General features: G+C 38.8%; 1 protein-coding gene across 2 annotated transcripts in view; it reads left to right on the top strand.

Moving 5' to 3' along the window:
- Positions 1-22318, top strand: part of LOC136708503 (cingulin) — a 47233-nt gene extending 24915 nt beyond the window's left edge. For both annotated transcript variants that reach the window (XM_066683102.1, XM_066683103.1), the window contains exons 4-21: positions 1390-1493; positions 1989-2058; positions 5121-5236; positions 5410-5542; positions 5626-5838; positions 6654-6802; positions 8061-8181; positions 8737-8949; positions 9643-9864; positions 10170-10418; positions 10906-11076; positions 11260-11421; positions 11507-11596; positions 12759-12842; positions 13385-13503; positions 13947-14055; positions 15721-15884; positions 17369-22318. In XM_066683102.1, coding sequence (XP_066539199.1) covers positions 1390-1493; positions 1989-2058; positions 5121-5236; positions 5410-5542; positions 5626-5838; positions 6654-6802; positions 8061-8181; positions 8737-8949; positions 9643-9864; positions 10170-10418; positions 10906-11076; positions 11260-11421; positions 11507-11596; positions 12759-12842; positions 13385-13503; positions 13947-14055; positions 15721-15884; positions 17369-17513 — 2634 coding nt within the window. In that variant the 3' untranslated portion in view covers positions 17514-22318. The remainder of the gene's footprint in view (positions 1-1389; positions 1494-1988; positions 2059-5120; positions 5237-5409; positions 5543-5625; positions 5839-6653; positions 6803-8060; positions 8182-8736; positions 8950-9642; positions 9865-10169; positions 10419-10905; positions 11077-11259; positions 11422-11506; positions 11597-12758; positions 12843-13384; positions 13504-13946; positions 14056-15720; positions 15885-17368) is intronic.
- Positions 22319-23037: the final 719 nt, after the last annotated feature.

Below are 23037 nucleotides of genomic sequence, written 5' to 3'. Positions count from 1 at the left end.
AACATCCATGTTCAGAATGTCAGTTTTCGGCGCCTGTTCCTTTAAATGAAAATGAGACACAGCTCAGTTCAACATGAGCCCAGGAGTGAGGAGCAGAAGCGCTGGATTTTAGCCATTTTCTCTTGATTCTCTTTATTCTCCATTCTCACTTTCAGTATTTTAACCCACTAATTTTATTTCTCTGTGCTTGTGGTTGTTTAATTTCCATTTGTAATTGGAATCAGATGAGGTGGCGGAACAATTCTAAATTCTCTGCACTCTGTATAAGATGCAGCAACAAAATCAGAGCAAACAAATCAGAGCATTCTATTTCACGTTTGTTGATATTTCAGTGAATGAAGTAGGTTTCAACAAGCAGCTGTTGACTGTCTGTAAACAGGATGTAATGGTAATAGCTTAGAAAGTTGATCCATTCAGTGTAGTTGTCTGCTATCACTGTCTGGACTTGAATTACAGTGTAGAGAGATAGATTACTGCTAAGTGCCTCTTCTTTGACTTTGACTTGGGGCTTTCTATAGCTATGTTCGAGTTGAACAGTGATCTCTGGAGTAATGGCGCTCCATACTTTTGGGATGTGTTGGAGTAGTCATTCAGTATCAGTAACTGACTTTACAAATGTTTGAGGCTGCAATCAAATCCTCACAGCAGTTATATTGCTGTAATATTTACTGTAAAGCCTTCCCAGAGAAACAGGCTGTTACTGCAACTTAATACTCTTTATCAAAAGACACTTGAGTGTGTAGATTGCTTGTTTTTGATTTTGCATAAGAAATGATATTAAATAGGGGCGGCACGGTGGCGCAGCAGGTAGTGTCCCAGTCACACAGCTCCAGGGACCTCCAGATCCCACTCCGGGTGACTGTCTGTGAGGGGTGTAGTGTGTTGTCCCTGTGTCTGCGTGGGTTTCCTCCGGGTGACTGTCCGTGAGGAGTGTGGTGTGTTCTCCCTGTGTCTGCGTGGGTTTCCTCCGGGTGACTGTCCGTGAGGAGTGTGATGTGTTCTCCCTGTGTCTGTGTGGGTTTCCTCTGGGTGCTCCGGTTTCCTCCCATGCTCCAAAAACACACATTGGTAGGTCGATTGGCCACTCAAGTGTCCATAGGTGTGAGGATATGTGTGTTGCCCTCCAGGGTGTATTCCCACCTTGCGCCTAATGATTCCGGCTAGTCACCGGACCCACCACGACCCTGAACTGGATAAGTGCTTACAGACAGTGAATGAATGATATGAAATAGCATATTATATTATTTTCATTTAGCATTTAATAGATTTTAAGTAGCAGACACTTCCTTGAGTTGTGAAGGTCATGTCAATGCATGATTTGTCAATCACTATTAATAATGTGTTGTTGAATCTTATGTTACATCTGTGGTCTCTTATTTCCCATCTCAGGTCACTCCTGATCTCCTGATAGACCAGGGACAGAGCTCTGGGTCGGAGTTCATAAACGAGGAGGATCAGATACAGCAGATGATCTTAAGTGTCCTTCGACAGGGGTAAATCCATTGTTCTACTGTGCATTTATAAACTTGTGTATTTCTTACCCTTATATTTCCCCCTTTTTATTCATTTTATTTATCAATCAACACCCAGTACAAATACATAAAATTACCCAGCAGTCCCAGCACTAATGGACTGGCTAGCAGTGAGAGACAGGGGTAATTGTCCACTCCTCCAAAGTTCATTCTTAGAGGCTCAGACTTATTCAGTGATGCTGAGGTCTTGGTTCTGAGAATACCAGCATCCGTTTTTTTTCTGTGCGTTTCCTCTTCTTAGTAAGAACAGCCCAATCATACGTTCATACCCACAACTGTGAGACTGAAGTGAGATTAGGGCTTTTTCTATCGTTTCCCAAAGACACACAGTTTTTTAATGTCTTTTAACCCATGGTTTGAGAACATACATGCTTGTTTTTCTTTGGGTTACATAGAGTGAAAGGCAAAGTTACCTTGTATCTAATCTTCTAAGAAATTATTTTGTCTTGTGTTTAGGAGCAGTGAGAGTGACGCAGCCATTAAACGTAGAGTCCGCATCATCTGTGATAAGATCCAGGCTCTCAAGGTACACACACACACACCAATGTCGGTTTACACACAGGAAAATTAAAAAAAAATTGTGCAAACGTATTACAATGAATGACAGTTCCATTAATAATTCATTTTCTTTTATGTTCTAATTATTATTTATTATATTAATTTAAACCATTCTTTATAAATATATGAACCGGTGCAGTACACAGGAACTGCACTAATTCATCTGTTTCTGGTGCCATAGTGGAGTTATCTGATGGCATCTAAGGTTTTCTTTCTCTAATAAAGTTTGCACTTTATTTAAATTATTTATTTATTTATTTTTAAATAAATAATTAAAGGCAAATAAAACCACTCCAAATAATAACCATAAATTTTGCAAACTACACTTGAGGTTAATTGTGTAAGTTGAAACATGAAAGGCAAAAGCAGATTTATGTTTTCGTGCTTTCCGGGGTCCTCTTTGGCTGAAAGTGGCTCAGCGCTGCAGTGGGCAATAAATTAACAGCTGCTGGCAGCGCTCCCTGCTCCATAATGAACTGGATGCAGATCCAACAGCACTTAGAACAGCTGAGCCCAATTTAGAGCGAGTGCAGTTTGGAAGAAATCCCATCCAAACCACACACACACATCGCACATAATAAATAACCCAGCATATAGTTCCCCAAATATATTGACACATTTCAAGCTTTCACAAGTTAGTGGCAGGTTAATGCTTCAACCTGGTTATTAATGGCTTCTGTGAAGTAATAAAGGGGTGGATGAATTAAAGCAGAGGCCTTGTTCTCTGTCAGAATATAGAGGGAACCTGTTTAGCACAGGGTAATTACACAGTGATTGAAAGAAGGGCTACAGTAATGCACGGATGCCTTCCATTCCTACTGCCTTAAAGGGGACATATTATTGGGAAAAGAGTGCATTAGCACATTAATGTGAGAGGCTGGGGCCTACCAACCCACAAACAGTGGAAAAAAAAATATCCTTGGGCACTTTAGAATTGTAGAGCAAAGTAAACCCAATGAGCGTATAGCAATAAAATTACTGATTAAATATGGAGAAAATGAGAACAAGAAAAAGAAGAAGAATCCAAGTCAAAATGGTTAAAAATCACAGCTTCTGCTCCTCGCTGCTCACCCCTGGGATTTCGTGTCGAACTGAGCTGTGGCTTATTCTTATTTAAAGGAACAGGGGCTGAACCCTATCATACTCAACAGAGCTTTTTAGGGATGAACTGTGCTGCGGTGTTTGATCTTTGTGGTATTTCGGCCAAAGCAAGTCACAGGCGTTTTGCTAAGACCCCAGATGTATTTACAAAATCTTCTTGTATTAAATGTAGTCAAGCAGCCAAGAAATGTGTGGTGCCAGAAGTGTGTTTCTTTATTGTTGCACTGCAGCTACAAAGCTAATGCAGCTAACATTTTTACCGTGTTGAGGGGGTGTCTACACGAATGTGTGCCTTCCGCTGCAGTGATGTTTTCTATCACTATGGAAAATGTGAATTAATTCGTTCATTCATTTTCTGTGACCGCTTCATCCTGTTCAGGGTCAGGGTGGATACAGGGCCCATCTGGAGTCAAAGGTCAAAGGGCATGAACACACTGAAAAAGATATACATGAGGTTTTCTTTATTTTTGGAAGTGAAAATGTGGGCTTGCTCAGAGCAGTAAGCACCTATTATTGATAAGAGAAGATAAGATGTGGCTGATGTGTGCTTTATTGACCCAGACAGGTTTTCTTATTAAAACTTTGTGTACAAAATATTATAAATCTCTGCATTTTCAGCTTTATTAGATCGTATGCTTTGCTTATCAAACAAACACAAGAGTACATTTAGAAACAGCCCATTTTGCATATTTCTCTTTATTCTTTTCCTGTGTAAACACAAGTGGAACTGTGGTCTATATTGTTCTGTATGATTTTGATTGGTAAGTAGGGCCAAAGAACATGAGCCTATTATGTCTGAAGCTATGATAACGGCTCGGTGGGATTATAGACGCTGTGGGATAATTAAAATGTAATCGAGCTTAATCTGGTAATTAGATGTTGCTTGCAGCTTTAAGGACATATGTGTCTTTAGGGAGTGGGACTGCTAATCACTGCCCTGTCTGTACTGAAGGCCAGTGTAAAATTACCATACCTGATCCTTTAACTGTGTATAAGGTGTGTTAAAGAACCATTTTTACCTGCCTTTACATGTATATATTTATTTATTTATTTCCTATTCTTCTATAATAAATAGTAACTCATTTGGAACTAAAGAATCACATTGTAGTCCCTGTATGCTCCCATTTATTTACAATATTTATTGTGCATAAATATGACTGGCTATAAACTGACATTAAAAGTGTCTCCAATTTTTTGCACATATGAAAACATTTCCTCATCCAGTGGTCCATAAGCAGAGTAAATTTAATTAATTCATTCATTCATTATCTGTAACCCTTATCCAGTTCAGGGTCGCGTGGGTGCAGAGCCTCCCTGGAATCATTGGGCGCAAGGCGGGAACACACCCTGGAGGGGGCGCCAGTCCTTCACAGGGCAACACACACCCACACACACATTCACTCACACCTACGGACACTTTTGAGTCGCCAATCCACCTACCAACGTGTGTTTTTGGACTGTGGGAGGAAACCGGGGCACCCAGAGGAAACCCACGTAGACACAGGGAGAACACACCACATTCCTCACAGACAGTCACCCGGAGGAAACCCACGCAGACACAGGGAGAACACACCACACTCCTCACAGACAGTCACCCGGAGGAAACCCACATGGACAGCGTAAATTTCATGACTAAATTGTGGAAAAATAAGAACTGATCATAAGAAATAATTAATTGATCAAATATTTCTCTCACCCGTGCCCTGCTGTAATTCCTTCACCCCACAGTTTGAATAGTTCTGATCTATAGTTTTGGATCTCCCATATGGGGGCAGCCATGTTTTAAAATAGGTTCAATATATAATCTCTAAAACATCCCCGCTACTAGGTGTCAGTAAATGGCTGTTTTGTAATGAGATAAAGAATTGTTGGAGAAAATGGCATGTTTCTCCTTGAAGAGCGATCTAATAATGTGGTCTCCATTTGCAGGTGAACAGACCGGACTCTGCTTTGAAAACACAGCTGGAACAAAGTCTGGATGAAAACATCCTTCTCCAGGAGCAACTGAACCGAAAGAAGACTGAGCTTGATCAGACAAATGCAGAGTAAGACACACACACACACACACACACACACACACACACACACGAATTTTGTACAGTATCAGTATGTACTCCAATCAAATAAATAGTGGAAGTGTGTTTTGGTGGTACAAGGGGACCTACACAATATTACACAACTAGTTTTTATCTTATATCTCTAATGGTGTTTGTAACAGACTGACTCAGTTGCGGATGGACAGAGAGAGGGCAGAGTCTGGGGTCAGACAGCTGGAGGATCAGCTGGCAGCTCTGCAGGACGAACTCAGACGAGAATCCCAAAACTCAGCCCAAACACATTCTATCAGAGAGGTACTCGTATCTCAGTTCCTATTTAGCACTATTATATGGAGTTATTACTTTTTCTAAAAGGGAATTCACTGTAACGTGTGTAGGAGTGTGTGTCTCTACGCGCTGATCTCTCTGAAGCGTTGGCGCTGAACCAGAAACAAGAGGATATGCTGAGACAAAGAGAGAGAGAACTGACTGCACTGAAGGGAGCGCTGAAGGAGGAAGTGTCCAGTCATGACAGAGAGATTGAGACTCTCAGGGAACAGTACAGTGAGGACATGGAGAAACTGAGAGCCAGCATGGAGCACGTCTCACAGGTACATAGGCAATTCACCTGATCACAGCTTTAACAAGCCAAAGGCTCACAGACACACTTCTATAGCACTGAACGTCACAAAAAGGGCTTGAGGCCTTAAGATGGAGCCTTGTGGAACCCCAGTAATAAAGCTGGATTATACAGAATGTAACATTAGAACCAGAAATGTCAGAGTGGTCACGTAAACCTGGAAAAATTTAATTAGTGCTTTAGATTTAATTTTACAAAAGATTTAATTGCGTTAGGTTTTAAGAATAATGTCATTATAATTCCTGAAATATTTTGGTAAATTAATATTTGAACACAAGCACAATATGGTTAAAAAGTGGCAGTTAAAATGCTTCATATTATTGCAATGTTATTGTTAAAACATTGATATTATCATCAAAATAATTACTTTATTCTTAACGTTATGACTTTTTGTAACACGCTGCCCCTAAAACACAGTCATACTCTCGCACACACCACTAGGAACTATTCATTTAAATTATTAATTAATTGAATTATTGCCTCAGCCCTGTGAGGGACTGGCGCCCCCTCCAGGGTATGTTCTTGCCTTGCGCCCAGTGATTCTGGGTAGGTGCCGGACCCACCGTGACCCTGAACTGGATAAGAGTTACAGACAATGAATGAGTTAATGAACCTGCTGCCTCAGTTAAATAATATTCTCAAAATATTTGATTACCTTTCCTTGATTATTTACTTATTCTCAAAATATTAAAATTTTTCTTAAAATATAAATTTTTATACTTTAAATATCTGAATCTAAATGTAATATTTTCTTGTCCTCTCACACCTTCTCAATGTTTTTGTTAGTCTCAGGCCACTATTGAAGCAGAGCGTCAGCGTGTGAACTCCACGGTTCGCTCACTGCAGCAGCAGCTGGATGAGAATAAAGAGGAAGGAGCACACTGGAGGGAGCAGTTTCAGAACACGAGAGAGGAGCTACGGAGCACCAAACAAGAGTGAGTTGTGTTTTTTCATTTTCCACCTTCTTCCTCTAGGGCTGCCACACATAATGTGTTAGTAATAGCACAGTAACCAGCATTTTAACCCTTTAGATGATAAGTAGTAGTGCAGGCTGAAGCCCAGCTCACAGGAAATCTGCATAAATAAATGAGCAGCTGAGTAACAAAAGAATGTAACAATCTGAAGAGCTACAGTCACTATTGAGAGCCTCTACTGTAAATGGATAATACTCAAATCCTTGCATAAAAACAATAAAATGTATAATTTGAAAGGAGTCTCACATCAAATTTGAATATCTGCTGAAAATATGTATAATGTTTCAGGAAGTACTTACCAACAATTAACATTCACCCTCAGTTTTATCAGCTTTGCTTTTCACAGCATACACAATGTGTTTCAATTTTCTTTATTAATATGTATTATCTTTTTTTTCTCCTCCCCATTCTGCATGGGTGCAGAAAGCAGCTGGTCCATCCTCAGCCAGAGTGAGGAGCACTCAAAAATAACCTAAAAACATGTGTAGTTATAGATAATTGAATGTGTTCGTATTGATAAACGGCTTTGTGATTAACATACAGTGCCCTCTATAATGTTTCAGACAGAGCCTTTGTATTTCCACAGCATTAGATGTTTTACTCCCACATTTTACATTTGGTTCAAGCTCATGCACAAAAATGTATGAATAAAAGTATTTAAAATCTGAGAAATATAGTGTCTAAGTGCAATAAACAGCAAATAAAAATATGATTTGTCTCTAATATTATTTATGGCACTGTAGGCTGTTCATTGAGAGTGATTTTGAAAGAAAGTGTGTGACGATTACAGATTAATAAGATTTTTGTTTGTTTGTTCTCTGGTAGATTTCTTTATTAACCCCTTATTAACATTGTAGTATAGTAGTAAAATGATTGTTGTGGCCAAATGAAAAGCTATTGAAAAAGTTCTACCATGTGCTAACATTGCTCTAAATGAGCCGTCAGCTGAAATATTTTAGCCTTTGATTTCCTTCATAAAAGTATTTCTGTTGGAACATAACCACAAATTTTTTATTTTATTCAACAATCACTAGCTTCAGCGCAATGAACTTCTATCCATTTTCAGAGTGTTCTATTGGAGGTGCTTTTATTGGCACGTTTTTTCAACTGAGATTATTTTGGGAGTTGTACGAACAGATCTAGCACCTGCTTCGTTAAACACTGATAGTTCTGTTTGTTTGTTATTTGTGTTGTAATATATCACGTGTGCATGTGTTAGGCTGCTGCAGGCTCGACTGGAGAAAGAAGAGTTTGAAGAGGAGCTAAAGGAGCTGCAAGAGCGACTGAACACAATGAAACAACAGATCCCTGACGTCAAACAAACTCAAACATTCAACCAGGTGTGTTTTAAACACTAAAGAATTGTCCCAGTCATCTGAATATAATGAGTTCAGTCCTGATGTAATTCTGGACGTTCAGTCATTTCTCTTCTACAAAAATAAGCAAAATTTAATGTGAAAGTGATTTGTTATTTTTACATCATTTTTATGAAGTGCATTTCAAATGAGTTGAAGAAACAGGGTACTGTGTAGTCTATGAATGAATAAAAAAACCTCTCCATACATAAATATGTATCTATATGTCCATTGTCATAACTGATCATATTTGTACCGTGTTTGTATTTCATTTTGCATCTCTCTCTTTCTCCTTTTCTCTTTTTCTCTCATTTCTCTTTCTCTCTCTTTCTCTTTTTCTCTCCTTTTCTTTCTCTCTCTTCTTTTCTTTCTCTCTATCTCTCTCCTTTTCTCTCTCCTTTTTTTCTTTCTTTTTCTCTCTCCTTTTCTTTCTCTCTCTCGCTCCTTTTCTCTCTCTCCTTTTTCTCTCTATCTCTCTCTCTCTCGTTCCTTTTCTCTCTTTCTCTCTCTAACAATAATGCATTATTGAACTTGCCACAGGAGCTGGAGCGTTGTCGTGCCAACTTGAAGCAAGCCCAATCAGAGGTTGACAAACTGAAGGGCGAATTGGACAAGAAAACGATGGAGATCATTGCTTTAAAGAGGACCAATCAGGAACTGGATTCTGAGCAGAAATATGAGATCAACAGACTGAAGGACCAGTCACGGAGAGACAAGGAAGAGCTGAATAAAGTACACGAGAAAGCAAAGCAGGTGTGTTTCAGTCCGTGTTAATTAGGGGGGGGGGTTGTAGTGCATTGACACATTGTTACTGCAGTGGCGGAATGTCAAAAAGCTGCAAATGTGGAATTGTGAAAATGCACTGTGGCAAATTGGTAATGTATTATGATATTTTATACAGTGGCATTGTGTGAACACCAAGTTTCCAAACAGTTAAACCCATCAGCAGATGTTTTATAGCATCATGGAGCTTTTTTACTTGCACGTTGTTTTTGATATAGAACTTTGAGATTCTACAATAACAGACTGTAGTTTATCTGTTGCTCTGAATGGTTTCTTGTCCCCATTTCACCCTGCTCTTCAATAGTCAGGGCAGGTGTGATTAGGGTGGTGGATAGTTCTCAGCGCTGCCATGACACTGGCGTGTTGGTGGTGTGTAAGTGTGTGTTGTGCTGGAAAGAGTGGAACAGATACATCAGTGTTGCTAGACTTTTTAAAGTCCTCGGTGGCGCTGCTGGACTGAGAATAGTCCACGAATCTGGGTATTGAACACTAGCCAGCCGTGTGGAGGGCAGCTGTGTTATCCACTGTAAAGCTACCATTGGCATGGCTTTTTATTTAGCAAGTTTATTCTACTGTCTATAGAATACCACAACTAAAATACATCTACTTTAATACATTATATGTAGCATTATTACCTCTTTGTGCTGCTTGTCTGATTGTCAGCTGGCTGACCCTGCTCTGGTTGAGTCTGTGCGTTTGGAGCTGACCGCTGCCCGAGCAGAAACGGAGAAGCTCCGGAATCAGCTGCTCTCAACTGAGGAAGAGCTGCAGAAAGCAAGAGACATGCTGAACTCCTCAAAAACACATATACACTCCCTCACACACACTCATGAAGAGCTGGAGGAGAACCACTCGAGGCTAAAGGAGAAAATCACACGTTTGGAGGTGAGTGACACATTTTAATGTCTGGACTCACTAAATAAACACTGTATTTCTGAACATTTGCAGGCCTTCAGTTGTGCATATATAGCTTGATTTGAAAAGGGGACATTTTGCAGCAACTGTCCTTGAGTGAGTCTAACTGCCAGGGGTCGGCTAGAGAAGCGTGGTTAGCATGGTGACTTTAAGCTCGTGTATAGCTGCTCCAAAACGTGCAATTTTATTTTGTGCTCTCTTTTGGGCTTATACAAGCAGGTGAGGTACATTTTTGAATTTGAATTCACTTGTTTTAAAATCTTTTGTGTGTGTAGTCTGAGCTACAGGAGCGAGTGAGCGAGGGTTTGCAGACAGAACAAGAACTCCAGGAGGAGAACAGAAATCTCAAACTGCAGCTGGACGAACACAAACGAATCAACAGCAAACTCAGCCAAGAGAGGGAGCAGTTGACTCTCGCGCTGGACGTGAGAGAAAAGGAGAGAGACACTCTCCGCAAACACAACTCTCAGCTGGAAGACCAGAGGAGACAACACGAGAAAACACTCGATAAACTCAACAAAGAGGTACAGGGTCCTCCACAAATAATTCTTTTTAATTAGAATATAATTATGAATATAAAATCCTAGCCTTTATTTGAAATATGACGATTGAAATGAGGGGGAAAAAAACAAGCCCTAAATATTTTCGTGATATTTTTTTTCCTCTGATCTGTGCACCACATTCTTTGGCACCCAGAAACTCTTGATTAAAAATGTATTTCTCATTCCTTTATGAATTCTGTGATTAGGAACTTATAAAAGGCCAGCAAAGCCTTCCTTTTTCACTGGAGGGTAGATATAAAGTGACACACAGGCCAAAGTCCCTTTAGATATCATCACTATGAAAAAGACGAAAATACAGATGTGGAGTGCGACATGATGTGTTTGTGCTGATAGTAAATAGCTGCTCTGATGTTTAGGGGATCACTCATTTAAAAACTGCTAAATAATATAGTTATGATGTTTTATATGAAAAAGACGACCCACTTTAAAATCTCGTTCTCTCTTTCAGATTGAGAGTTTAACTGCTGATTCAAGTCAGTCAGTGCAGATGTTGCAGACACAGCTGGAGGAGCAAAAGGAGAAATGGAGGAAAGAGCTGCTGGAGTCACAGAAGGGCAACAAAGAGAAGATTAGTGAACTGGAGAGAGTTCAAATCATGGTCCGTTCTCTCCAGGACGATGTAAGTAAGAGGGTGGGCTTATTCTGGCTCAGCTCCCAGTAATGTCTCCTAGTCTCAGTTTCTTTCTCATACTCTGTCCCTTCATTACACTTTATTGTATGTTAAACTAAACATTACCATATCATAATTTGCACTGGTCCATGTTGTGTTTTTTCTGGTTTCTAAACAGTGTTATTTTAACAGCTTTCTCGGCAGAAAAAGGAGCTGCTGTCCTGCTGTGAGGAGAGGGATAACGCTGTTCTGGATAAAGAGCTGCTCACTAACCGTCTCCGTCACCTGGAGGGTGAGCTGGAGAGCCAGCGGAGCTCCGTCAACGATCGCTCACGAGACATGCGCATCATGGAGGTATGTCTTCACATTTTGATGTCTAAAGGTCAAGTGTGAAGATTCAGCCTTGTTTCACTCACACATTGTTTCCTCACAAACACAGGATAAAGTGAAGCACTTGGAGCTGGAGCTGGAAGAAGAGAAGAGCAGTGTGGAGCTGCTAACGGACCGAATAACCAGGAGCCGAGATCAGGTACGCGTTCCATCGGACTGTCAACGACAGGGTTTATGTTATACCTCCTCATAAACAGCACGGTGGTGCAGCAGGTAGTGTCTCAGTCACAAGACCTTTGGAGTTTGGTGTGTTCTCCCTGTGTCTGCATGGGTTTCCTCCGGGTGACTGTCTGTGAGGAGTGTGGTGTGTTCTCCCTGTGTCTGCGTGGGTTTCCTCCGGGTGACTGTCTGTGAGGAGTGTGGTGTGTTCTCCCTGTGTCCGCGTGGGTTTCCTCCGGGTGACTGTCTGTGTGGTGTGTTCTCCCTGTGTCTGCGTGGGTTTCCTCCGAGTGACTGTCTGTGAGGAGTTTGTTGTGTTCTCCTTGTGTCTGTGTTGGTTTCCTCCGGGTGACTATCTCTGAGGAGTTTGTTGTGTTCTCCCTGTGTCTGTGTTGGTTTCCTCCGGGTGACTGTCTGTGTGGTGTGTTCTCCCTGTGTCTGCGTGGGTTTCCTCCGAGTGACTGTCTGTGAGGAGTTTGTTGTGTTCTCCCTGTGTCTGTGTTGGTTTCCTCCGAGTGACTATCTCTGAGGAGTTTGTTGTGTTCTCCCTGTGTCTGTGTTGGTTTCCTCCGAGTGACTGTGAGGAGTGAGGTGTGAACATCTCGACACTCTTGGATGAGAATGCTGTTTAATTTCATCCCTGTTTTTAACTAATTAACTATTAATCATATATAATTCTACCCTCTGTGATTGTCTCCCAATCACACACAGTGCCACCAGCCTCAGGAGGATGGATTCAGACATGTGTAAGACATGTTAGACCAATTGCCACTATTTCATGAACTGCTGTTGAACAATTTAGGACACAACCATGAACGCAGTCTTGTCCAGATCTGTCACTTCAATTGACGGATGACCAAGAAGGCTATGAAATTTAGCACAGTGGTCAGGGATGGGAGAGAGGTGGCCACCCAGGTAGCAAAAGCAATTATCCTCTCTATTACTCCTTGCCTAGGACAGCTGAGGCATCGCCTGGCTTCCATGTGGTTTATTGTTATTTATCATTCAATCTGTTTTACATTACAAAGCAGAAACTAATCAGACTCCTCCAGGAACACCAAAGGTTAGGCTTTAGTCAGAATTTGCACTGAGGGATTCGAAAGTAATCAAACCGACCTCTGAAATTGTGTGTGTGTGTGTAGATTGAGCAGCTGCGGTCTGAGTTAATGCAAGAAAGATCTGCCAAACAAGACCTAGAGCTGGACAAGAATGCCTTGGAGAGACAGGTAAAGACAATATCATCTGGATCTTCTGTGTACTTTACAAATATTAGAGATGATTTGGACAAGAAGCAGATTTACTGCCACTTCAAATAAAGAAGATTAGCTGAAGTGTGAATGTAGCCAAAAAGGACTGAAAGCTTATTGGAGGCCATGTGCACATACTTACCTCATCACAAATCTGCCTCAGAATTCTTTTGACAGGTGATCTGAACTTGGAGTAGTTAAATTTACAATATGTGCGGTCATACAAAGGTGAAATGCAGTGGACACATGAGATTACGTTTTTAACTGCAGTTTTATTAACCAAACATTGAAACATGAAATGGATGGTGGGAGCAGTCAAGCTGTGTTTGTCTTAAATTTTAAGTTGGATTTTATAGGTGAGATAAGCTAAGGATTTGTATTATATTTTACTAGTTTTTCTGCATAACTTTACTACAAATAATGTATGTATTTAATTATAGTTCTCCACTTTAGTGATCAAATGTCATACAAGTTCTCCATAGTTTCTTTTTTTTTCCCTCTCTCCTTCACTGTGTCTGCAGTTAAAAGAATACAAATCTCGTATAGCAGAGATGGAAGGTCATTCTCGTAGCTCTACTGGGCTTTCTCAGCTGGAGAACAAACTGCAGGACATGGAAGAGAGACTGAGAGCTGAAGAGAGGTATGATTAAATTCATTTGTGTAGAAGCATAGTGGCTCAGCTCTGGTTCATTTCTTGATTTCTGGGCCAGGGTTTATATCACTCATAAATGTAATAAACGTAATATCCATTAACATCACAAGGTTGAACTGTGGTACCAATCTGCAAATTTAATGTAAACAAACTGCACTGTGATTTATGACAGAACATCGCCCTCTATTGGTGAAGGGAATCTATGGCCTGTCTGTGTTTGAATTCAGGTTTGGTTCCAAACTTCAAAAGAGGAGTCTATAATATTATACAGAATGTGGAAGTCCTAGCGACCATGCAGGACCTGGGGTTAAAAAAATGGTCTCCATCAGCTCCACATTTGCTTCCGTTTTTAAATATCAGATTGCCAAAACTCCTATATTACTTTGTACAGTGCCTTTATGAATAAACAAATGCGTGTGTGTTTTCTGCAGGGACAAAACCACAGCACTATCTGCTCAGAGACGTCTGGAGAGAAAACTGAAAGAGCTCAACATGACTCTGGATGAAGAGAGACAGCAGCAGTCTGAGCAGAGAGACCAGGTTAAACACACAGACACCTTCACACACTACTGTCTACACTCTCCAAATATACTTGAGTGTTATCAAAAATATTGGTATCTTAATACATAGAGTGACTGTCTGTGAGGAGTAGGGCTGGCCCCGAATATTTGGCTGTTCGGATATTCGTTCATTGGGTAGGTATTTGGTTTTGAATTTTGAGGCAATGCTCCACCTGTATTCAAAAAAAAAAAAAAAAGCTCTGCTCCCCCATCACTCCACCTTGTCACAGCCTTGTCAACATAAGTCCTAAATGAGGCCTAAAAGAGCCTAACACCCTACAACAAGTTTGGTGTGTTCGCTTGGGTTTCCTCCTTGTGCTCTGTTTTCCTCCCATAGTTCAAAAACACACATTGGTGGGTGGATTGGCTGCTCAAAATGTCTGTAGGTGTGAGTGTGTCTCCCCCTGTGTATTATAAATGAATAATACATACTGAAAAAATGAAGCAGTATAAAAAATAATCATGTTTTGCATTATTGATGCTGTCTATATCAAATGCTATTTCCTCCTCACTCTTCACTTCCTTTTGACTCCCAGTTAGGCTTCCATCGCTAAACTCTGGTCAGCTCCTTAGCCTCATCTAACTTATCCCAAGCGCATAAGTTTGATTTTATTTATTTATTAATTACATTTTTTAGTGACACCTCACAATACTCGAGCACCAGTTGATTGACCTTCTGCCTATAAAGCATCGGAAAATAACTGCAGCATCATTAAAGGTGTAACAACTACTATAAATAAGGAATTCACAATTCACTATTACAAATCAAAATCTGGTGTACATGGACAATTTTATAAAGCAAATGTGGATTGCTGTATGCCCCCAAGAAGCTGAGTCAAACTGCAACAAATAAACTCCCTTCCCTACAACGCTTAGTTATATATTATATATATATATAAAAATGGGGACATGGTGCTAACATAATTTCTGTCTAAAAGCAGAGCTTTAAATTCCCAGATTTTCAGCAATAACCTGCTGCTCCCAGTGCCGCAGCGAAACAACCCCCTGTAGGAGGGTCTGTGACTCCGTTGGCTGCTGATTGGCTAAAATAAAGGTGATGACCAATGAAAAGCGATATTCGGATAAAAACGGAATGCATCTTTTCATGTCCCTATATGGGATGATTCCCTATTTTACGGGATGGTTAGCAACACTAGTTCCAGCTCAGTCTTGCACTCTCCGTTAGCCATTTTAGCTAGCTAATCGTCCAACAGGCTAACCAAAACAATAGCATGGCATTGTTTCTCTATTAGCTCGAAACACTTCTGGCGTCGTCCTAGTAACACAGCATTCCTATTACACACCGTGCCACTAGTCTTCCTGTTTTACTTGTTTTAAGCAATTTTATGTAAAGAAAATAAATTAGCATAAAATGATCTGCAAGGCATTTCGCTAGATGAAATGAAAACAAGCTATAGTATTTAGAAATTGATTGGAAAACCATATACTATTCTTAGAACTGTTCATAATGGGACACATTTAATATACTGACTGGATTTACAATGATTTTACTTAAGGTTTTTTGCAGGGTCTTTTTAGTAGTTTTGAATTTAAGAATTTGTTGAAAAGTTCTATTGTGAAAACGCATACACAGTACATCTGCTGTCTCTCTACTGTTGTGACACTGATGAGACCTGTGTTGCAGCTGGCTCTCCGTGTGAAGGCTTTGAAGCGGCAGGTCGACGAGAGCGAGGGAGAGGTGGAGCGGCTGGAGGGCTTACGGAGGAAAGCAGTCCGAGACATGGAGGAGCAAATGGAACAGAAAGAGAGTCTCCAATCTCGAGTTACAGCACTGGAGAATGAACTAAAGTACGTGTGTATAATTTATGTTGAGTACATGTCCTCAAGAAAAATTCTGATGTATTTGTATACTCAGACTGTAGAGCCTTTAGAGATTGTACAAGCTGTGTGTGTACAACTGAGCATCTGTGTCCAAAATGGAAGTTAAAATGTCTCATAGAATATAAATATCCCGAGTCAAACCTGATGTGCCCTGCAGAGGGCAGTGTGTCCCTGAGCGTGGACTTTTCAGACGGTCACCAACCCTAAGCTCTTAAAGTCTTTACTTTCCCAAGCAGCACAAAAACACCACCCATAATGCCGCTTACCATCAGATTAGACTGACATCTGCTACTTAACCCAGCAGACAGCACACCTCAAGCTGTTACTCTCCACTTATTCATTTCACCACTCACTCTTTCACTCTTTCTGAGCTACTGTGTACTGCAGTAGTTCCCACAGCGTTTGAGCATTTGAACAAAAATGGACATCAAGGATTGTTTACAACTCCTAGCTTTTTAACTTATTAAACACTAATTTGCAAAACACTAACTTACAAACTCAATGTGAGTGTGGCAGTTAAAACACGTAATACACCCCCTGGGTGTATTGGCGGTCGAGGCCAATTCTAACGTCTGTAAACAGGTCAGGATTAAACATGTCTACAGTAGAGTATGGTGTAGTACAGTTGAACCAAGTATTGTTTTTGCCAGACATTTTCAATCACTGTTTTATCGGTATGCAGAGGTTTGTTTGAGCGAACCAATTCTGCGAGTAATTCCTCAACGTGATTGTCCATGGCAGCTGACTTGTCAACTGGACTCTCGCTGTAGCACCCCTTGTGGCAACACTCAGAGTAGGTAGTGCCACGGTCACACAGCTCCAGCGACCTGGAGTTGTGGGTTCAAGTCCTGCTCTGGGTGTGAGGAGTTTTGGTGTGTTCTCCCCGTGTCGGCGTGGGTTTCCTCCTGGTGCTCTGGCTGTGAATGTGTGTGTCGCCCTGTGAAGGATTGGCACCCCCTGCAGGGTGTGTTCCTACTTTGCACCCTGTGAACCCTGGGTAGGCTCCGGACCCACCACAACCCTGAACTGGATAACTGGTTACAGACAATGAATGAATGAGATTATTGGTTATACTTTGAAAGAATATAAGTCACAAAGGTTAAAAAAAAAGTGGTAGCAGCCATTTTGAAGCATCTGTTCTTGTCCATTTTTATAAACAACCATAAGTCACAAAATGATTATTTAACAACTCCGCATAAGTGTAAAATGAAACTTGATTGATGCTCATTTATAATTCGGTTACTTGTTAGCTACATTCACATGCTAACTCCAGTGCTAACTAAAGTATTAAATTAGATATTGGTGATTACTTATATTTGGGATAAGGGCGTTCCATGGGTGTGATGCTAAAGCAAAACCAGTCTCCCTTTTGACCATTTCTTCTTTTGTCTTTTATATGCCTAAGATGAAATTGTGATTACTGAACTAATGCTCAATTCTCAAATTCCCAGGAGGAAGACCCAGCAGGCCCGACATATATCTGTGGACTCTTCAGCTCTCAGTTCAGAGGAAGATGATGATGATGATGGCTTGTTTGACCATTCCAGCATCACTTCCATCCTCACAGAGAGCAATCTACAGACCAGCTCCTGTTAGAGAGGGGTTTAAGGTGGAATGCACTGAGACTGTTTTGTGAATACCTGGATTAACGGAGCTGTTAAGAAATAATTGTTGGATCTTTAAGACAGGAGGTAGTCTATAGCAGTGGGCGTGAGGATTAGTGCATGTTTATTGGTACGCGATGCAACAGATGTTGAAATAATACCCTGTTAAACCAAGACAAAGTTAATTCTTTGAAGCTGTAGGTTTACACTAATTATACAAAACTAATGTCAGTACACTGAAGTGCTAAATCTCTGCACTGGGTAATGAGCTAATATCAAAAATAATATGCTGCCACAAAATACCCAAAATTTGCACTTATTTAACAGCTAGAACTGCAGTGTTATTTTGGTGATTGTATGTGATATTCAACACAGACATGACTATATTAACTTCTCTTTAATTAATTAGAGAATTCAACCAGTGTTCATAGGTTTCTGCGTAATTCAGTTATTAAAAATTAAAGCATTCCATGTTTATATCATGTAAGTAATTCCAAGTTAATATGAAAAAAATACAAATAAAATAAATAAAAATAAAACATTTGAAAAAATACATAAAAAAATAATAATTAAAAACTATAGATTTATACACAGGCGGCACGGTGGCGCAGCAGGTTAGTGTCGCAGTCACACAGCTCCAGGGACCTGGAGGTTGTGGGTTCGATTCCCGCTCCGGGTGACTGTCTGTGAGGAGTTGGTGTGTTCTCCCCGTGTCCGCGTGGGTTTCCTCCGGGTGCTCCGGTTTCCTCCCACAGTCCAAAAACACACGTTGCAGGTGGATTGGCGACTCGAAAGTGTCCGTAGGTGTGAGTGTGTGAGTGAATGTGTGTGTGTGTGTGTGTTGCCCTGTGAAGGACTGGCGTCCCCTCCAGGGTGTATTCCCGCCTTGCGCCCGATGATTCCAGGTAGGCTCTGGACCCCCCGCGACCCTAAATTGGATAAGCGGTTACAGATAATGGATGGATGGATGGATTTATACACACTATGAAATATAAAGCTACATTTGTTTCCATGAAAGAGCACCAGGACAACTGGAATAATGATATTAATGTAATATTTTGTTACTGTCTTAAGTAAAATCTATAATCTAAAAGCTATAAACTGTGAAGATGGACACCATAAAGCAGAAAAAGGAGGATTAGCTGTTGAAGCTAAAGCTCTAGACATGTCGAAACACACCTTAAGGTATAGAAACCATGGTTAATGTGAAACATCAGAGTCTTAAGACATGTTAATCTTTCCAGCTTTACAACAAGCAGGGTTTTTTTTCCTTTCAGAAATTCAAAACACATATTGAGTACAACTAGTTTTATTTCCCTGTCACTGGAAGACCACCGGCTATAGTTTTCTTTTCAGTGCAATTTCCACACATTAGTTTGAATGGAGATGTTTGAAATCCATTAACTTAACAAGGACTCCTACACTTGCAAACCAGGAATCCACAAAGAATGTTGTAACACCTTTAGAGCAAACAGTCATGTAACATAGGGATTATATATTTTCTGTTGAGTTTACACATAGGGCCCCTTAGGAATGAATATAATGTAGATGAAGGAATAGAGCAATTAATGTATTTTACTTGTTGTTGAATAATGGAATAAATAGTCCTCGTTTAAAATAAAAACTTAATAAAAATATTACATTTCAAGAATTAAAGCTTCCTTTTAGTTTCTACTCTAAAATGTATTCTATTTTTAAATTTACAGTCAAATAAACACTGATCTTTTGTTAATCGTATCCTTGCTGTCAGACAAATACCCCCATCCCCAAAATGTTAACACCAAGTTTTCATTACAGAATAATATAAAAGAAATGTTTGTTCCAAGCAGTGTTAAGCCATTTCTGTTGCATCATTGTCAAACCTTTCAATTTGAAATGATGTTGAGGAAAAAATGGAGATACAAAATTTTTTCAGACACTCAAGATAGTTCTGCGCTTATCTGACTGTAAATGAAAAATGAGATGTGCGAAATAAAAAGATTAAAAATGAACGAAAAAATACTAGTGATACTGTACGGATAATGAATAGCAGGTTATAATTAGATAAAACATAGACAAACTTTACCCAAATAATTGGCTTTTCCTTTGTGTAATCAGTATCAGTTCTTACAATAAGTTTCTATGGATCTATATTCCACTGTCATTACTACGAGTGCTGAATTTTAAGGCGGAGCTGTGTTTGTACTAGTAATGCTAATGTTAACTCTACTGCGATAACAATTGTTTAAAAGAGCAATATATGAACCACATTTCATATTAAATCATTCTATGTACTGTATAACATTCAGAAAACAATTGTTCAACAATGTTCTCTTTACCACAAAAACTATTTGACATAGGTCCATACATATTTTGTTCCTGAAGTTTGCTGAATTAGCTTTACACTGGAGCTAAGAGCTTAAAACAAATAACTGAAGGTTCTACCACTTTAGCATCACGCTAACAGCATCTTTGAGTCCAAATTGAGTTTTTTAGTCATTTCTGTTAGACTTGTTTGGTTTTAGACACTGAATAACACAGTGATGTATTACACAAATAACTAAGCATAGTGTAGTTATAAACCAATACTAAAATCTAATGCTTTCTATAGTTTGAGGCATAAAAATGAGCTCTTCCATTAGCATCATCGCTACTTGAAAATTCAAGAAGCAAACATGAGGCATCAATCTTGTATCTATTACATTGACTGGTGAGAAAACACAAATATCTGTTTACAGCTAGTTTCTTAAAGATGCGTTTTGGAGGAAAATATATATATATATATGATTAGTGTCTGAAATGTGCTCTGCTCTTTTATTTAAAAAAAAAAAAAAAGCACTGGAGCTACGAGACTAATTTAACACTAAAAATAGTAAACAGTAATAACTCAAATATTTATACATACCAAAATATTCTCCCAGTTACTCAAACCACATGTGAATTGTTTTAATTGTTAATATTTTACACCAGCTGTTTTCAATAATTAGTAAAATATTAACTTAAAAAGTATCATAAAACTTATTAATGGTAAATAACTTTACAAAACATGTATTTAATAGTTCTCACAAATATGGTTTAGGACACTGAGTAATTTAAAGGTTTAAATGTTAAATATAATCATTTAAATGGTGCAATGTTTCTGCAGCATGAAGCAGTCTGCGATTTTTAGATAAAAGTAAATGTTTTGTATTGGCTAGAAATGTTAGCTCCCGGGGCTAAACTAAAAAAAAATAAAATAAAAAAAATAAAAAATCAAATTTTGAAAATCAAACAAATCTTGACTGCTCAATAATGAATGGCAATTTTAACATTTTACTGAACCATTCCTTTAAGAATTACTGACATGGTGTTGTGGCAAATTCCACTTCCATGAAAAATCTGGCTCCACTTTTACATTAGATTGCTTCATGATTTCTGTTGATTCTATTTATATTTGTATAATATTTGTAAATTATACCTTTACTTCACTGTTGATCCTCATTCATAAGGTTACATAACATCTACAGAAGCCTTTCCTGACACCTGACTAAAACTTGCGTAATTATCTGTTAAGTTTTAGACCCTTTCATCCGAGAAAGTGTTAACACTTGGTGCTTGTTAGAATAATGCATCTTTATAGGAGTTTCTTCATTTTATGTCTGTTTTCATGAAAAGTTTATGAAGGTTTATTTGGACTAAAACATTATACTGAAAAATTACAGGTGGAAACAACAGAAATAACAACTTTTGATTTATAAAGAAGCTGGAATTTGTTGTAAAACTGGTAGAAATATGCAAAAAATGTCATATTTGCACATGAGGCTGAGCAGAAACACTATGCTTTTGAACATTTCGTATGAACCAGTCACACATTATATATGTGTTGTCAATACCTTTTTATTTTATGATCATAATTACTGTTAATGATTCTAATTCCTCTACAGTTTATTCAGTCAGTGCCTTTGAGAAACCTCTTTGTTAAATGTTTTTTTTTTTAGTTACAGGGTCTTAGTTCTACTGAACTCCATTTACTGAGACAAATGTACATTAAAGCACTTTTCTCACAGTGGTACAAAGAACAAAACATCTGTAATAGTGTTAATAAATTACTTTATAATGTTGATGGTCAGACCATGAAAATAACAACAATGTTATTAATGTTAAAAATGCTAGGATGAAACCTTGATTGCACACTTTTTACTCTTTTTCTTCACAATATCCAGCAAAATAGATATTTGTTTTCTCAATACTGTAGTGAAGTAAAGTCATGTTGATCAAGGAAATATATATTATATTTTGTCCAGTCAGCTGTTTGTGTTGATGTAGGAGGGTATTTCCCAAAGCTTATTTTTCAGTTTAGCCCAATTTCTCAAGCCCAGATGTAGAATGGCCAATCAAAACAGGCAAACAATGCTAATACGTGGGCTTATTTGGTAAGTTCTGCTTGGTGAAACGTCACACTATGCTTTGTTTTATGCAAAATCATTACTATGCATTCCAAACACAAATGGTCCACTCAAGCACTACAGAAATGCCTTATTTAGATTTTTTGTTACTTTTGTTTAGACGTAAGCAATAATGATTTTTGTAATTGATATTGATTTATTTTTTTATTTATATATTTTTGTAGTAACAGCATGTCTCAGCTTGACCAATCAAACACTGATGAAGTCTGTTATTTCTCGTGAACAAGATTTATGATGTTTGTATAAAGATATTCTTGTTAATGAAGATGTAAAAAAAAATGGTTAAAAATGAAGATGGTTAAAGTTCAAGTTTCTTTAAAATGTTAACTTTGTTTTTTTTACTGAATAATTCTGTTTTCTATCGAACAATAAATTGACACTACTTTCCTGATTTTGTCACATACTTGACTTACACATTATCTGCATTGAGCTGTTGTAGTCTACGTGAAAATAAGTGAATAGAGCAACTACACTGTACATATTTTAAAACACATTACTCTTTATGATGATTAGTACACATTGACAAACCCTCAATTCCTTGTGTAACTCACTTTTAACATTCGCACTTCTATAAATGTACACTATTATATACCTCTATGTTCATATATATATTATGCTTTTGCAGAATTCTAAGTCCATGGTGATTCTTCACAGTTCGGTTTATGTATTTAATGTAGTTATTTTGTGCTTTTTAATGGGTTCCTGAGATGTGTGATGGTCTAAATATTGTTCCTACCATCAGGAAATCACCAGTTCCATCTCCAATGATGCATCAGGCTTCTGAGGCTAGGAAGTTGGAGAACAGAATAGGACTTGTTCTCTTGTTTAGGGTAGGACTGCCTTCCCCACTCCTCATCACAAGCACAATGCTAGTCAGTTTCAGCAGCGTTGGTGTAGTAGGTGGTATAATAGGTAGTTAGGCCTGTCACAATTGTTATATTACTGGCTAATTGTAAAGTCTATGGACATTACTTCAATGCATTCTGCTGACATCCTTATCACCCACTGTGTATACTTCCGCATTGGTTTACATACAAATAAAAAGGCCACCAATATTTTCATGTCACTATATCCTTTTCTCTTTTTCATACA

This window comes from Hoplias malabaricus, chromosome 10 (assembly GCF_029633855.1).
Source record: "Hoplias malabaricus isolate fHopMal1 chromosome 10, fHopMal1.hap1, whole genome shotgun sequence".
NCBI classification, from domain to species: domain Eukaryota; kingdom Metazoa; phylum Chordata; class Actinopteri; order Characiformes; family Erythrinidae; genus Hoplias; species Hoplias malabaricus.
Note: the sequence above shows the minus strand (reverse complement) of the source record. Positions and strands in the feature narration are given on the sequence as shown.